Here is a 15,846-nt window from a genome sequence, read left to right on the forward strand (position 1 = left end):
TGCGCCGTGTGCGCTCCGCGCCTGCGCACGGGGGCGGGGTCAAAGGGCGCGCGGCGGCGCCTGCGCAGAGCGGCGCGCGGCGGCAAGATGGCGGTGAGCGCGCGGCGGGGCCGGCTGGGCGGGCGGCGTGGGACCCGGCCGCGCTCTGCGCCTCACGCGCTCTGCTTCCCCCGCAGGACAAAGAGAAGAAGAAAAAAGAGAGCATCTTGGACTTGTCGAAGTACATCGACAAGACGATTCGGGTGAAGTTTCAGGGAGGCCGCGAAGGTGAGAGCCCCCCGCCGCCCGCCGCCCGCCCCGCCGCCCGCTCCCCGTCGACGGCTCCGGGAGGCGAGCAGGGTGGCGGATGCCCGGGCGCAGGCCGGAGCGCTTTGCTGGGAGGACTCGCGACGGCCTCCGTCCGACGCCGTGCACGCGGGGAAACTGAGGCACGGGAGGAGCTGCAGACACCCCGAAGCGGCCGAGGCGCAGGCGGGGTCCTCGCTCCGAGGCAGCCGCCCCCGCTGGTCCCCGCTGGTCACTGACCCCCGCCCCGGCTCCTTGGGCTCCGCACTCGTGACCCTGACGCCAGCCAGATTGTTCGGGGCTGTCGGGGCGCTGGGGGGAGGGGAGCAGCCAACCCCCGGATGCCGCCAGATGCCAGGACATGCCTTAGCTTGGGCACCCCAACCAGGCATCTCCCTTGCCGAGCCGCGGCCCGGTGTCAAGGATGGTCCAGAGGGGCCTGTTAAACACAGGTGGGCCCTCCTCTGGGCCGCCCGGTCCCTCCCGGGGAAGGGGCAGCCTTGCGGAGCTCTCAGCTGCCACCAGGCTGTGACGTGCACCCGCCTGCTGGGCTCTTACCAGGCTTAAAACACAAGGCTTCTCTGGGTGAATGAATTTCAAAGATCTCGGGAGCTTTCTCCCACTATTCACGAGCCAGGGAGCACCCCACCTAGGAGACGGCGCAGAGCCCCAGAGGGTTTCGTAGGCAGAGGGTGCAGGAGCAGACGCTGGATCGCTTCCGGCAGGGTCCCCCTCCTCTGGGGGATGCTGGGGGTTCTTTCAGGAAGACTAGCTCGGGAGGGCTGACCTGGAAGTTCCAGGCTGACTGGTGGAGATTGCATTCCTGGGAGAGCTGCAGGTGCGGCCAGGTTAGGTATGAGGCCGCGGTGGGGTGGCCGGGGCTTGGCACGAGTGACGCCGTTGGGAGTCTCTCTTTCTAACTCCAGGTTAACTCCACAGTCATTTTTCTGCTCTCAGCTCAGGATTCTTGTTCCAGGAAGCCTTCCCTGATCCTCCACCCTGGGCCCCACGCCTTTGGTGTCAGCTCCTGGTACCGTCTGTCACCGTTCCCCGCTTTACGCAGTAAACACGACACCGACCTCTGCATCTTTCCCCTGGAATAGTGAGGAGGGCAGGAGCTGGGCCCAGTGTTGCTGGTGCGTGTAGGCAGTGTGGCCTCTGGGGTCCTAGCACCAGGCAGCTGGAGTCAGAGCCACAGCTCTTTGGCGCACTGGCTGTGGGACTTCGGGCAGCTCACCCCGCCCCCCAGGGCTCCATTTCTTCACTCCCCCCACCTCACCGGGCGGTGGTGAGGATCACAGGGTTGGAGGCACCTTCGATGTGGTTTCTGACACAAGCAAGCACTTGAGCAACATTTCATTTCTTCAGCTGCCTCTTTGCTTTCGTTGTGTTTCATGAGACAGTGACCCAGATCCTTTCTCCCGGAGATGTGGACGATTGGGTAGCATCGGCGTGGTTAACAGCGCGGTGCCTGCAAGTCTAGGTAGCCAGCAGTGGTGAGAACTTGAACCCGAACAGATGTTTGCTCTGTCTGCGCCGTGCTGGCTCTGGGACCCGTGAAGGAGACACAGCTCTCGTTTCTCAGGGTGCTCATATGGGTTTTCTACGCTGTGTAGCAAGTTGCCACCACGTTAGCAGCTTACGCAACATGAATTTATTATCTTGTGGTGTTTGTCAGGAGGAGTCTGGGTGCCTTGGGCTCAGGGGCTCAGGTTGCACTAAAGGAGTGTCTCAGACGCCCTGTTGGTTGTGGGCAGGGTTTGGTCCCCTGCGAGGGTCCTACCCCTGTAGGACCAGGGTCCCCGAGCTCTGCTACAGGTGTCCTAGAGGCTGCCCGCCGGCCCTGGCCACAGCACTGTCCACAGCATGGCAGTTTGCTCCCTCAAGGCCAGTGGGAAGATCCCTCTCATGCTTTGAATTTTTTGACACAGTTCCTGTTCCCCTGAGCTCATCTGATTAGGTCAGGCCGGCCGAGCAGAATCTCTTTAGGTGAGCTGAGAGGGCACTGATTCTGGGACCGTAATCACACGTGCCCGTTCCTTCGTCTTTATCCTCCTGTAACCTAATGGCAGGAGTGGCATCCCGTCCTATTCACAGGTTCCCTCCCACACTTGAGGGGAGGGGTTCCACTGGGTGGTCACCGGGGTCAGCCCCATTTTAGAACTCTGCTCGTGCCCCACGGAGGAGGGCAGACCCGCAGGTGCGGCCACAGTGCCCGCTGCCCATAAGCTCGTCGGGGAAGTGTCCTCGGGACCTTTGTCTTGCGGGCGGAGGGGAGGTCAGTCGGGGAGAGAGGAAGGCACAGAGCCAGGCGATCTCGGTCACGGCTGGAGGCGTGAAGGCGCCCTGAGCCGGTGAAGCTGCTCACAGGAGCGCAGCAGGCCGGGTTGGGCCCCCACGCCGTGGTGCGCAGAGCTGTCGGTCCCGTCCAGCCCCGTACTCCCCGCAGACACTACAGCAGCGCGGTGGAGCGTGGTGGGGGCACCCCTGCTTCGCCAGCTGTGCCTGGGCCGGGAGGCCTGAAGGCCGGAGGGGCAGGGCTTTGGGGCGCGTCCCTCTGGCCGTGTAGGCGCCGCTCCTCTGCGCATGCGCGCCACTGCTGGTTTCCGTATGGCTCGTGAGCTGAGAACGGTTTTTACGATTTCAAATATCTGAGAAACTGAAGCCATAATTGCACGTTTGTGTATCCAAGTGTCTGCAAGTCGCCTGGCTGCCCCCCTCCCCCAGGCCGAGCACGTGGTTGCCACGGAGAGCGTGTGGCCTACACTGTGGAGAGGTGGCCAGTCGCTGGCCCTTTGCAGGAGACGTTTGCAACCACTTTCTGGTGGGGGTGGTTTGGGGTCCTTGTGGCTCCCCTTCCCTGGAGAGGCCACTCCCCACGTCTGCACCGTGCTGGGGCTGAGCCCCCTGCCAGGGGGGGAGTGCCCCCACCTCTGTGCACCTGTCCCCAGAACCACTGCTCATTACTCCTTTCCATTTCTCTTCTGGGTGTTCCTCCAAGCCAGCGGCATCTTGAAGGGGTTCGACCCACTCCTCAATCTCGTGCTTGACGGCACCGTGGAGTACATGAGAGGTGAGCACGGCCCCGGGGTGCAGCAGCTCCCTGCGGGACCTTTCTCCTGCCCCACACCCCCCCAAGCCACCCCTACGTGACCGACGCGGTGCTCACGAACCAGAGAGCCGGTCTCCCTTGTCCCCTGATGTCCCTGCGTGTCCCTGTCACCCCAAGTCCCCGGACCCTCCGCAGCGCCTGCCCATCTGCCGGCACATTCTCTCGGGAGGCATTCAGGAGACGCCCAGACCTAGGAGGGAGGCAGGGGACTGTCTGTGTTACTCTGGCGACGTCAGCAGGGCTGCTGGAGAGGCCTCTTTGTGGGAGAAGCGTGGCCGCAGCTCAACAGCCAGCGCCATCAGGCCTCCTGTGTGCCCTCTTTCTCCCCTCCCCATCTGGGTCCACTAGAGGTCAGATGGGCTCACCATGCTGCACCCCCCCACCGCCCCCGCCTCCTGGGCCAGATGTCTTCCTTCATGAGAGGACAGCCCCACCATGTGGGTCCGTTGGGAAAACCCCGCAAGAGGAAGCAAGCCAGTCACTTTGGTGTGCGCTGGCCCATGTGGCCCCGGGAGCCCACGCCTTCTTGTCTCAGCCCCAGGACAGCCCCCCTAGTGGGTTCCAGGAGGGATCAGGCCCAGAACACTGGTTACTGCTGCACCATCTGTTGGGGAAGAGCTGTACCCCAGACCTGGCCTCTGGCGCACTGGACCACCTGGCCATCCCCCAACATCCTGCAAAAGCAATCGCTGTTTTCAGCTACTGTCATTGCCATGGGGACCTCCTATCCCACCCCTAACTGCTTGTGGACCTGGGACAAGCGGCGCCAGACTGATTTTTATTCCAGCTGCATGTCATAACGTGGTCCCAGGACCTCTGCTGGCTCAGGTGCCGGGGTCCCCAATTAGCATCATGACCCAGCATCTCCCACACCAAGTTCTCCTTTGGGAGTAGGGTGAGGCACTTAGCCTGCTGCCCCAGCCGGCAAGGTCCTTAGAGCCACGCGCCCCACCCCCATCTAGCACACCGCCATCCCTCAGGTCCTGGAGCCACCTGGGGGCCATCTTACTCCTGCCCCTCCCTCTTGCTCTGCAGACCCCGACGACCAGTACAAGCTGACAGAGGACACCCGCCAGCTGGGCCTGGTGGTGTGCAGGGGCACATCCGTGGTGCTCATCTGCCCTCAGGACGGCATGGAGGCCATCCCCAACCCCTTCATCCAGCAGCAGGACGCCTAGCGGGCGCAGAGACTCGGGCTGGGCTGTTGGAGGACTCGGAGCCCCCCCCCCCATGCCCACACTGCGTGCCACCATAGGAACAGAACTCTCCTTTTTGTATGGGTTATGTTTTTGTTTTCTTAATAAAACTGCAAACCTCAAATGTTCCGGAGCCCCAGAATCTTGCTTTTAGCCTTGGTTTTTTTGGCAGGACCTGCTCCCAGAGATTGGGATTCGGTCCAGCAGAGTTGTTGAGCCCTGAACACAGTGTGCTCTGGGCCTTGGGGGCTCAGAGATGCCTGGAGCCCCCTGGAGCATCATAGCAGGTGTGGGCCCCCCAGGCCAGCCTGTGGGTCCAGGAGAGTGGATGGGCCACACACCTCAGCGGGAAGACCCCAGAGGCCCGCCCCTGCCTCTGCTCTGTCCTTACAGTGCCTCCTGACCCGAGCTGGCATGGGCCCCTAGAGCCAGGGCCTTCTGGGTCATGCGCTGCTTATGGCCATGGCCACACAAGAACAGAACAGCCAGATGGTCGTGTTGGCCGGGCCCCCACGGCTTCTCCCCTCCCCTCAGTCCCGCCCCAGCGGCTCCCTGAGGGCCCTTCCAGACCCCCACCCTCACTGGCCAGCTCCAGGTCATCCTCAGGAGTGCCTGTCCATGTCTCGTCTTCCGTGACCCTTGCTTCCTAAACTCGGGGTGCTTGTTAGGACTCCCCACGGGGGTGTCCCTCCCTGATTTGTCACCCAGGAGGGCAGAGAGGGGCTGTGGCCCCGTAACCCCTTCACTGCCCATGGGGGACGTGCAGGAGGCCAGTAGCAGTCGGGGCTGGATGGGCGCATGTACCACCCGCCTGGCATTGCCACCAGAGAAACCGAAGCCAGCTGGCCTCCAGCTTATCGTGGGGATCTGGGCTCTGAGGCTGCTGCTGGGAACTCGGTATCAGCCACGTGGCCTCTCCTGTGCACCCCTCTCCTCCCTCCCGTCCCATCTCCCCGCCGCCTCCGGCAGCTCCCTAATCAGAGGCCTCATCCCGGAGCCAAATCCTCAGCAGCTGGACAGTGGAGGGGGTAGGCGCTGGGCCAGCTGCAGGCGGCAGCCCCCGGGGAAGGCTGTGACCCAGAATCTGCACACCCAGTGTGCCGGCATCCTGCCGGCCGGGCCTCTGCCCTTGTGACAGTCGGGGGCCTGCACCGTAGAGGGTCCAAGACCTGGAACATCAGCTCTGGTCACTATGGAGTTGGCCCAGAAGCCTGGACCCCAGGGGCGGGGTGGGGCCCGGTGGGGCAGCCAGAGGCCAGAACAGGGCTGCCTGGCCTCCAGTCCCTAGCCTCTACACACCCAGGGCGGCTCGGCCTGGTCGCCCCCTGCCCCGCCGTCACACACCCCTGCGCTGCCCACCACCCCCCGCCCTCCCCCACCCCTCAGCAAGCGGTGAGGGCAACACCTGCTGTCCACAGCCACAAAGTCCAGGGCTCAAGTCTCCTCCCCTGGTGGCCGCGTGGCTTAGCAGAAGTGTCCCCACCTCTCTGAGGTCCCATCGCGTAAGTTCAAGGAGAGGCATCACGTACGGACTCCGGCCGGACGCGGGGCCGCAGCTGCGTGGGGCCCCGGTTAGCACAGAGCTTTGCATTCAAGTCTGAAAATGAGAACAGGATGCTCTGGGGCCCTGGAAGGAGGGAGCCTCGCCCCTGGGGGTCAGACAGCTCCCCAGGAAGGGGGACAAAACGGGCCTGTCCCACTTAACCACACTGTCCTGGACAGTCCGTTCGACCTGGTTTGTGAAAGACGAGACAGCCTCGCGGCCCGTTACCGGGGGGTCCGCTACGAACTCGGCTTCCTCTGCCCAAGTGTAAAGCGACTTTCTACAAAGAGGAAGCTCTCTCCACTCGATGCAGTAGGGCCACCCGTTCTCTGCAGCTGTCCCCAGCCACAGGGGGAGTCTGCACCCCTCAGATCCCGGGGACTCGCTCTGATGATTAGGGCTGTGGTGGCGGTGACTAGGAATTTAGAGCCGCCTCCCTCCCCCCATGACGTGGACGGCACCCAGCCCGAGGGGCCCTCGCGGGAGCACCGAGGCCAGCGCCGACCGCCCGTGGCCGTGTGAGGGTCGCACACGCCCGGCCCAGGCGCCCCCGCGGGGCTGAGAGGCCCCCTGAGTCAGCCGAGATGACAGCAGCAGAGGAACGTGCAGCCCGGCCCCAGAATCACGAGGGAAAGTAGTCGGATGCCGCTGAGCTCGGGTGTTTGTGACGCACGACGGGCCTCAGACTCGCTGACAGTGAAGCAGTTGGGCGCAGATACGTGTGCTCTGACCCCATTTGTTCTAGACGATGGCGGTGAGATAGACCTCGTGTTTCTGTGCTTTTGTTTTTTTTTAAGATTTTATTTATTTATTTGAGAGCAAGAGAGAGAGCACGAGCAGAGGGAGGGGCAGAGGCAGAGGGAGAAGCAGGCTCCCCCTGAGCAGGGCGCCCGACACAGGGCTCGACCCCAGGACCCAGGATCATGACCCGAGCCGAGGGCAGATGCTTCAGCGACGGAGCCCCCCAGGCGCCCCCTGTTTCTGTGCCTTTAAATGTATAGAGAAAGATCCGGAGGGATGGTGCTGCCCTGAAATTAAAGATGGTGCTGGAAGGGGGGTGTCAGCCCCTTATTAATGTTTCAACGTCTCACAAGGAGAGATTTAATATTTAATATTACATTGAAATGTTAATACTTTGCGAGGAGCCAGAGAAAGAGAAGGCCAGAAACCGGGAGGTGCAGGGGGAGACGGGAGAAACCGAGCAGGGAGGGGGTGAAACGAGGGCAAGGCCAGCGGCAGGCGGGCAGGCGACACTGATCCCACCCCCACCCTCCGCACCTCAGCCGGCCGCCGGGCCACGCACCGGCCTCGGCACACGGTGGGCGCTGCGGCCGCGGACAGGGCCTGGCCCTGCCCCACGTGCACACGGTCACCCCGGCCCACGGCTTCCGGGTGCGGACCGAGAGGCCTTGGCTGTTGTCGGCCGAGGCCCTGCTCTGGGAGGCGGTGCCGGCGCCCCCAGCAGACGCGGGGGGGGGGGGGGGCAGGCCCCAGCGTGAGCCCAGGGCCCCTGAGATCCCCGGGACACCGCCCCACGGCAGAGCCTGGAAACTTCCGAAGGCGGGCAGGATGGCGATGCTGCTCGCGGTCAGCGCTGCCCGTCCCCACCTGGTCCCCAGCTGCCTGGCGCGGTGGCTCTGGTAGCGGGTAGGCCGGTGCGCACCGCCTGGTTCTGCTGGGCTGCCCCCCGCGGCCTCTCCCCCAGCCTTCCCCTCCTGTGCTGGGGCGCAAGGCTGGGAGGGGGGCACGCAAGGGGGGCGCACAGGGAAAGGAAGTAACCCCCTGCCCTCCCCACCCCGGGCCCAGGAGCTCGGAGGGAGCGATCCCCTCCTGCTCACGCCGCCAAGGAAGGACCGCACGCCGACCGCCGAGCACCAGCAAGAGGACCCGGATGGGCCGAGTAGCGTGGGACCCTCCGCCGTGGACCCGGAGCCCCCCACGGCCGCCAATGCCTGTTCCCAGGCCTCCTGGCCCGTGAAACGGGCGAGCACTCAGTCGAGGACCCGGACGTAAGGGGCTTTGCACACGGGCGAGCTTGCAGGCGGAGGGGCCGGCTCCTTTAGCGGCTGTTTGTGGGGCGCTGCCGGGCCGGCCTCCTGCCGCCCCCTGCTGCCCCAGGCATCCTCTGACACCCCCGCAGGGACCCGGAGACCGCCCATCTTCCGTGACCACTGTGTGCCGCGTGGGACATCCACCCGCCGGGGGCTCCTGAAGCCCCCCCCTCCACTCCCCAGGACTTAGGAGCCCGGGAAGGGCAGCGGGTGGGAGGTGCGGGCAGCTCCACAGCCCGGTCCCCGTGGGGAGTCTCTTGGTCCTGGGAGGGGCGGCGGCGGAGCCTGTCACCCGCACTGTCCGGGGGGCACTGAGCTCAATGCAGGAGCAGCGCCTGAGGGGGGTGCTCTGTCCCGAACGCCCTGCGGCGGGACGGGGTGTCTGGAGATGCAGGGACCGGGAGCCCCACGGGGCCTCCAGGCACCTGGGCTAAGCCAGTGTAGGGACGGGCCCCCCAGGCCTCCCCACCGGCTTGCGAGGGGCAGGATGGGGTCCTGGGGGACGCTGGCCTGGGGCCGGGAGGAATGTGCATGTTAAGGCCTGGAGGCCTCGCTGGGCTCTGGGTTTACTGGGGCACTGCCGTTGGCAGGGGTGATTATTCTTGCCCTTCAAAGGGGTTTCTTTTTTTTTTTTTTTTCAAAGGGGTTTCTACCAGCGTTACAAACCGAGCCCGTCCGGCGGTCCCCTCGTCCCGCATGTGGGGATTAACCAGATCCTGTCCCTGCGGGAGATGGTGCAAGGCAGGACCTGCTCGGGCCATAGGCTGGCCCGGGAGAGGCCGGAGCCTCTGCGCAGCTGAGAGTAGCTCCCGGGGGAGAGGGAGCTCCCCAGCCCCTCCATGGGGGCCCATGGGGTGGCCGTGGTCTTCTTGGGAACGTCCGGAAGCCTCGGGCCTGTCAGCCAGCCGTGGCCATGACCGGGGAGAGGTGGGAGCGCAGCTCCTTTGGGCCTGGGGCTGTCCCTCTTCCAGGCCCCCATCCCGTGGCCCGTCACTGGCTGAGCCCCGCAGCCCTCCCGAGGCTCTGGGTGCACATTCGTGGGCGATCAGAAGAGGACGGGATTCCCCTCCTGTCACACAGCTCGCTGGCCTGGTGACACAGCCCTCCATGCCCTCCCGGAGGCTCGGCCGTCTGAGGTCCCCGGCAGGTGCGGGGGTGGCAGGCGGCCCGGCGGAGCAGGTGCAGAAGCCCCGGGTCACGGCGGAGGGCGCGAGGCCCCCGGGCGGCCTTCCAGGCGAGATCGAACGTCTGCGTCAGGCCCGGGAAGTGTTGGGTGGCGGGTTGGGGGGGCCGGGGCTAGCGGCGCCGGCTGGGGCTTGGGTTGTGCCGTCCCTCCTCTGGGGCCCTGTGTCCGTGGGGGTCGCCCCCGGGGGCCACGCAGGCAGGACGGAGGGGCTGTGCGTACGCGGCCCCATGTGACAGTGAACACCACCCCTTTATGGCCAGACCTCCTCGCCCTCCGGCTTATCCTGGGGCCAAGCCGTTTTGCAAAATGGGTAAGCATCCTCCTGCCCAAGTGGCCCGGCCGGAGCTGGTGGCAGCGTTTCCCGATGCATCCTGTTGGGGGGGGACGTTGGGGATGGACGTGGGGGTCTCCCACGGTCTCCAGGGACAGCACCCGGAGCCACGGCCCGCCTGCAGAAATGCTCTCTGACCCTTCCAGAAACTCCTGGTCACCTGCGTGCGGCTTCGGTGGGAAGGAGCGAGTGTCCCTCTCTTGCTCAGGGCTGGAAATCGGTCCCTCGCAAGTGCTCCCGGGCCGGCAGGTTCCCGGGTAGGCGGGAGAGAGACCACAAGGGAGGAACGCGGCCCCCCCCCCACCCCTCGCCTCCCCGCACAAGGGAGGCGGGAGGGGGGGTAGGGGGGGGAGGGCTTGCCCACGCAGGGGGTGGCTCACCACGCTGTGACCTCCTGCCCGCGCTCCGGACATGAGTTGCTGGAGCGGGTGCGGAGGGGCTTGAGGGCAATCCGTGCCCGACCCGGATGTCACCAGAGGCTCGGAGCCTGGTTTCGAGGAAGGATTCGCGGGCAGCGGATGAAGGGGAGGGTACGCGGGCGGGCCCGGGCTTGGTCTCTGTCCATCTGTTAACGGGGGACACAGCAGCCCCTCCCCGGGCAGGGATTTCTTGGGAGCACAGTGTCGCGTCTTTTCTCCCGTTCGTGGTCGTGGCCAGGGCCTCTGGCCCTCCTAGCCCGCTCCGCCTCCTCACTGGGATCCCCCTCCTGGTTTCGGAGCACTGCCCGGTGAGGCCTCGTGCGGCGGCTCTGGCTCTCGGGGAGGGGACGCTGTGCACCCAGGGCCTCTGCTGCCTGCCCCTTCCACACCCCGCCCTGCTCCCACCATCCCCCGCCACCTGCTCAGGCCCCAAACCTCGGGGTCCCCCTGGGTGCCTCCCTCCCTGCACATCCCATCCATCAGCAGGTGCTGACAAGCCTCCCTTCGGAATCTATCCTGAAGCATTTAAGGAACAAATAATAGGGACGCCCGGGTGGCTCAGCGGTTGAGCTTCTGCCTTTGGCCCAGGGTGTGATCCTGGAGTCCTGGGATCGAGTCCCACGTTGGGCTCCCTGCGTCTCTGTCTCTCTCTGTGTCTCTTGTGAATAAATAAATAAATCTTTAAAAAAAATTTGTAAAGGATGAAAATGGAATTGTTGGATTTGGGTTTTTTTTTTTTTTAAGTCCTGATATGTTAGATGTGGACAGAATCACACACGTCAGGGGTGTACTGCGGCGGAGCCTGAGGCGCACTCACGAAGCCCCAGGGCCCCCGGGCGATGGGTTCGTGGGGGGTTCGCTGTACGACGCCCTCGGCTTTCGCTTGTGTTTGAGAATCTCCAGGGGCACCCGGTGGGCTCAGCCCATGGAGCATGGGAGTCTTGATCTTGGGGTCGCTGAGTTCGAGCCCCACATTGGGCAGGGGGGCCTATTTAAAAAAAAAGAAAAATAATAATAAAATTTCTTTTTTTTTTTATAAAATTTCCATAACAAACCGTGATCGTGCACAAGCAGTTCTACTGGGATCTGCAGGGGAGGCTGTTAATTTCCACGTGTAGCAGAGCAGAGTGTGTGGGTTTTTTTTTTTAATTGTATTTATTTATTAATGAGAAGCACAGAGAGGCAGAGGGAGGCAGAGACACAGGCAGGGACAAGCAGGGGGGAGCCCGACGCGGGACTCGATCCCGGGACCCCAGGGTCACGCCCTGGGCTAAAGGCGACGCTAAACCGCTGAGCCACCCGGGCTGCCCAGAGGGTGTGTTTTTAAGGGTGGAGGCTGAATTCCATTCTGAAACGAGAACATGCTCCGCGTGAGATGTCCTGCGGCAGGGGGACGCTTCTCGAAGTTTCCATGCTTAGATCCCTCCCACGTGGCCACACAAGGCCAATCCTCATGTCCCCCACCCCACCCCTGCCTAGAATCCTCTGGGCCTCCCTACTTCCCTTCAGAAAAAGCCTGAGTACCTCTTTTTTTCTTTTTTAAGATTTTATATATTAAAGTCATCTCTATACCCGACGTGGGGCTCAAACTCACAACCCTGAGATGAAGAGTCACACGCTCCATGGACTGAGCCCACCGGGCGCCCCCGAGCGCCTCTTCATACTCACCTTTTCTTGCTCCCTCGCTCTTAGATTTCCAGTCGCACTGTCCCCTTGTTGTGACTTTGTTAAATCAACAATTCTTTTTTTTTTTTTAAAGATTTTTATTTATTTATTCATGAGAGACACGGGCAGAGGGAGAAGCAGGCTCCCCGCAGGGAGCCCGATGCAGGACTCGATCCCAGGACCCCAGGGTCACACCCTGAGCCCAAGGCAGACGCTCAACAGCTGGGCCACCCAGGTGCCCCTAAATCGACAATTCTTCAGCAGAGCCCCGGGGCACTGGATGGCGAGCCTGTTTCCATGGAAGGACCGGAGAAGTTCAGGAGCCCCCGGGCCCGGGGGAGCCGGACAGGGTGCCGGCAGTGAGAGCGGCAGGACCGGGCACGTGCCTTTATTAGGGTCCATGGGTTTTGGGGTCCCTGGGCTTCAGCTGAGGGACAGCAGGGGTTTTGGTGGACTCGTCAGGGTCCTAGTTAGGGGGCCCCTGGGGAAACCCCCCCGCGGTGGGGAACCTGTTGATCCCAGGGGGGCCGTGGGAGTCATGGCAGGGGCGGGCACTTGGTGTGCCCCAGATGCGCCCCCGGGGCGTGCACCTGTCTGAGGGGCCGATGCCAGGCTAACCCTCCCCCCCCCGGGGACCACCAAGCCAATCAGAGTAGACACCGAGGCAGCCACACGGAGCCGCGTGACTCAACTCCAGACCACCCTCCCGTGACACTCGCCTTGCAGCCCGGACCGGGGACCCCTTTGTCTCCCCAGCCCGATCACGGAGCTGCGCCTGGGGACCCGGCATCCCAGGTGCACGGCGCACAGCGTGCGGAAATGCTGACCCCGTAAACCATACCCGATAATCGCTCCTGGCCGTTGAGCGTGGAGCAGTCGGTCTCGCAGGTACGACCTCCCCGTTCGTCCTCTGACAACCTGGAGGGACTCGCTGTCATCCCCACGTTGCAGGTGAGGCCCCACCGCGGCCCAGAGAGGTTAGGTCCCCAGCTCGAGGTCACACCGCGGGGACAGGTAGGTACCTGGGGCCCAAGGCCTCCGTCCCTGCGCGCTGGCCTCTCGGCAACCGATGACTCCACTCCAGCTGCAGAGGGGAAGCCGTTCGTCCGGTGCCACACCTGCAGCTCCCAGGCCGCCCGCCCCACAGCCTCCCTCCCCGGCCACGACCACCAATCCTGCGCATCATGCTGGAGGGAGAAGGCACGGGGAGAAGGGATTTTAATTTTATTTAATTTTTTAAAAGATTTTATTTATTCATGAGAGACACAGAGAGAGAGGCAGAGACACAGGCCGAGGGAGAAGCGGGCCCCCTGCGGGGAGCCCGATGAGGGACTCGATCCCGGGACCCAGGGATCACTCCCTGAGCCAAAGGCAGGCGCTCCACCGCTGAGCCCCCCCAGGCGCCCCAGGGATTTTAATTTTGGAAACAATTACTGCCACCTAAGGGCTCCTGCTGGCTTTCCCAGGCAGCAGGGCACGAGATGGGTGAGCCCGTGACCCAGGCACACCCCACCCAGAGGGACACAGCAGGGCTCCAGGAGCCCCCGGGGCAGGCCGCCACCTCCATGTCCCCCCCAAAGGCTTTCCCATCTGCAGCTGTGCTCTCCTCCAGGGTGGTCCACCTCCACGGCAACATCCCCAGCACAGGTGGTCGTCACCCTGGCAACCAGGTGCTACCGCCCACCACGTGGGAGGCCTGACCCACCCGGATTCCACACGGTGCCCTTCCCCCGCTGGCACCCTCCTGCTGCGGATGCTGGGCGCACCTCCCCCACCCTGCTAGATGCAAAGGAGCAGCAGAGGCCAGCGTGCACGCTCTAGCTGTTTGCTGAGCACCCACTGTGTGCTCTGGGGACACGGCAGTGCGTGAGACAGGCACGGTCCCTGCACTCTGCAGGCGCTGCCCTGGGACACACCGCGAACAGAAAGGAGAAGACGAGCTGTGGTTGGCAGGAAGTGGTAGGTGCCGAGAGGAAAACTGGGGTGCCACTTCCCACTCAGAAACCCCAGCTCGGGCAGCTGGGTGGCTCAGGGGTGGAGCATCCGCCTTCGGCTCAGGGCGTGACCCTGGGGTCCCGGGATCGAGTCCCACGTCGGGCCCCCCGCAGGGAGCCTGCTTCTCCCTCTGCCTGTGTCTCTGCCTCTCTCTGTCTCTCATGAATAAATAAATAAAATATTAAAAAAAAGAAACAGCAGCCCCACCTCTGGGAGCCAGTCCACGGCCGTGAACAACACTTGGGTCACTCAGCCCTTCAACCAGTATCTACTGGACGCCCGCTGTTCCCAGAGCCACGGCAGCAAAGGAGGAAGCGTCCATGATAAAGAGGATAAATCAGTAAATTACAGAGTATCTAAGTGGGGAGAGCACCCGGAGCAGGCAAGGGGCGGAGACGGGAGCCAGGGGCGGCGGGGAGGACGGGTCTAAGGGCGCTGCCGAGGGAACAGCCGCGTGCGGGTCCTGAGCCGCCGCCGAGGCCTCCCTGCCCGCCCCGCAGCCTGGCGGGGGCAGGATCCCCATTCGAACCCCAAACCCCAGGCCGTGGTTCCCGTCTACCTGTCTGCCTGCAGGGCTGGCCCCCAGCGCCCCTCCTCGCAGAAGCATCCCTGCCCCCCACCCGCCCGGGTTGGGCACTGGGTGTCTCTGCTGAGATTTCCACCCGCTTCATGATTATTTCATGAACCTGCTTCCCCCGCCAGCCGCGGTGAACCCCCTCATTTCCCGGAGCGTCTCCCCCCTCCAGCACGCGGCCTGGCACACCATAGGTGCTCAGTAACGCTCTCCTCCGGGGGTCCTGGGAAGTGGGTGTCGGGAGGGGCAGGTGTCACAAGGGACACCCAGAAGCCCGGGGAAGGGAAGTGACCACCCGAGGCCGCATGGCAGGCCCGTCACGATGACTCGTCTGTGCGGCCCAGGCTGCTCCTGGGGGTGGGGAGCCGCGCGGGAGGGCTGCCCACATCCTCCTTCTGGACCTCTCTGTGGCCAGGAAGGGAGCCACCCCACCCCCCGTCCTGCGGGGGGCCCTGGCCTGCGGCCTCCCGAGATGCAGTTTCTGGGCCTCCAGCCAACGCGACAGTCTGGGAACAGAGCCTGCTTGAGTCACAGGTGGCTGAGCGGACGCCAAGCTGCCATCCAAGCAGCTGGGAGGATGCGGCGGGCAGGGAGGACCGGGGGTGGGAGAGTACAAGGTTACACACCCGGGGCCCTCCGCTCACGGCCCTCCCTGGGGACAATGTCATCTCCCAGCCTCGATTTGCTCATCTGTGAAATGGGACCGTGAGCACAGTGAGCAGCAAAGGGCCTGCGTTTAAAACGAGCTGAGCACTGGTGTTCCCAGCCCGATGGGAGTGAGGGTGCCCCCCCACCCCCCGGGGCCCGCCGGACTCCACAGCGTGCTCACCCCTGGCTGGTGCGGGACAGGCCTGTCCTGGAGGCTAGGACACCCCACTCCTAGTCCCATTCCTGCCCTGTCTTGCTTCCACGTGGGACCCGCCGTATCCCACCTGGCAGATGGAAATAGGGACCCTGCGCTCCGTGACTCTAGCGTGTGTTCTGACAAGTCGCCTCGCAGCAGGTGAGGCGCCTCCGGAGCTCAGGGGCACCCACGGGTCCCCACGCTATTCACAGGAGGTCCAGGTAGAAAGGCTCATTCTTCCGGCAAACATCCGCTGAGCACTCTGCAGACTGCCACGCGGGGTGAGGGCACAACGGTGGGAAAGCCCGGTCACTCACACGCACGAGTGACTGCAAACTGGCCAAGGAGGGATGAAGGCAGAGGGCAGAGCAAATGCAGAGGCCCTGAGGCTGCTGGCAGCAGCGCAGGCTTGAGGAAGAGCCGGCCCTGGGGTGGGGGGATGGGAGGAAGGGGCAGGCGGTGGGGCCCGGAACACACTCAAACACACTCGGACTTCACACTTGATCCCCAGGGCAAGGAGCCCTGGTGGGTTCAGGAGCACGGTGGTGCGGTTTCCCGGGGAAGGGGCTGAGGCAGTTGTGCAAGGGCCTGGTGGTGGTGACCAGGACTGAGGGCCTGGCAGGGCAGGGAGGAGGGGGGCAGAGC

The 15,846-nt window shown here is 64.1% G+C and overlaps 1 protein-coding gene and 1 long non-coding RNA gene across 4 annotated transcripts; one reads left to right on the plus strand and one right to left on the minus strand.

Annotated features, from left to right (window-relative positions):
• Positions 1-77: 77 nt before the first annotated feature.
• Positions 78-4,717, plus strand: LSM7 (LSM7 homolog, U6 small nuclear RNA and mRNA degradation associated). The gene is made up of 4 exons (NM_001287081.1): positions 78-93; positions 177-267; positions 3,287-3,358; positions 4,433-4,717. Exons 1-4 carry the CDS (start codon positions 88-90, stop codon positions 4,573-4,575), a joined length of 312 nt encoding a protein of 103 aa, NP_001274010.1. The 5' UTR covers positions 78-87; the 3' UTR covers positions 4,576-4,717.
• A 7,192-nt stretch (positions 4,718-11,909) lies between these two features.
• Positions 11,910-15,846, minus strand: LOC106560129. Of its 3 annotated transcripts, XR_005374472.1 has the most exons (4): positions 15,290-15,846; positions 13,991-14,065; positions 12,811-12,975; positions 11,910-12,706 (listed from the first exon to the last, which is right to left on the minus strand). It is a non-coding gene; the product is annotated as an uncharacterized LOC106560129 (long non-coding RNA). The 3 variants fall into 3 exon arrangements; XR_005374471.1 differs by having other exon boundaries at positions 12,811-12,872; positions 13,991-15,846; XR_005374470.1 differs by having other exon boundaries at positions 13,991-15,846.

The sequence above is a fragment of the Canis lupus genome, chromosome 20, assembly GCF_011100685.1.
Source record: "Canis lupus familiaris isolate Mischka breed German Shepherd chromosome 20, alternate assembly UU_Cfam_GSD_1.0, whole genome shotgun sequence".
NCBI lineage: Eukaryota > Metazoa > Chordata > Mammalia > Carnivora > Canidae > Canis > Canis lupus.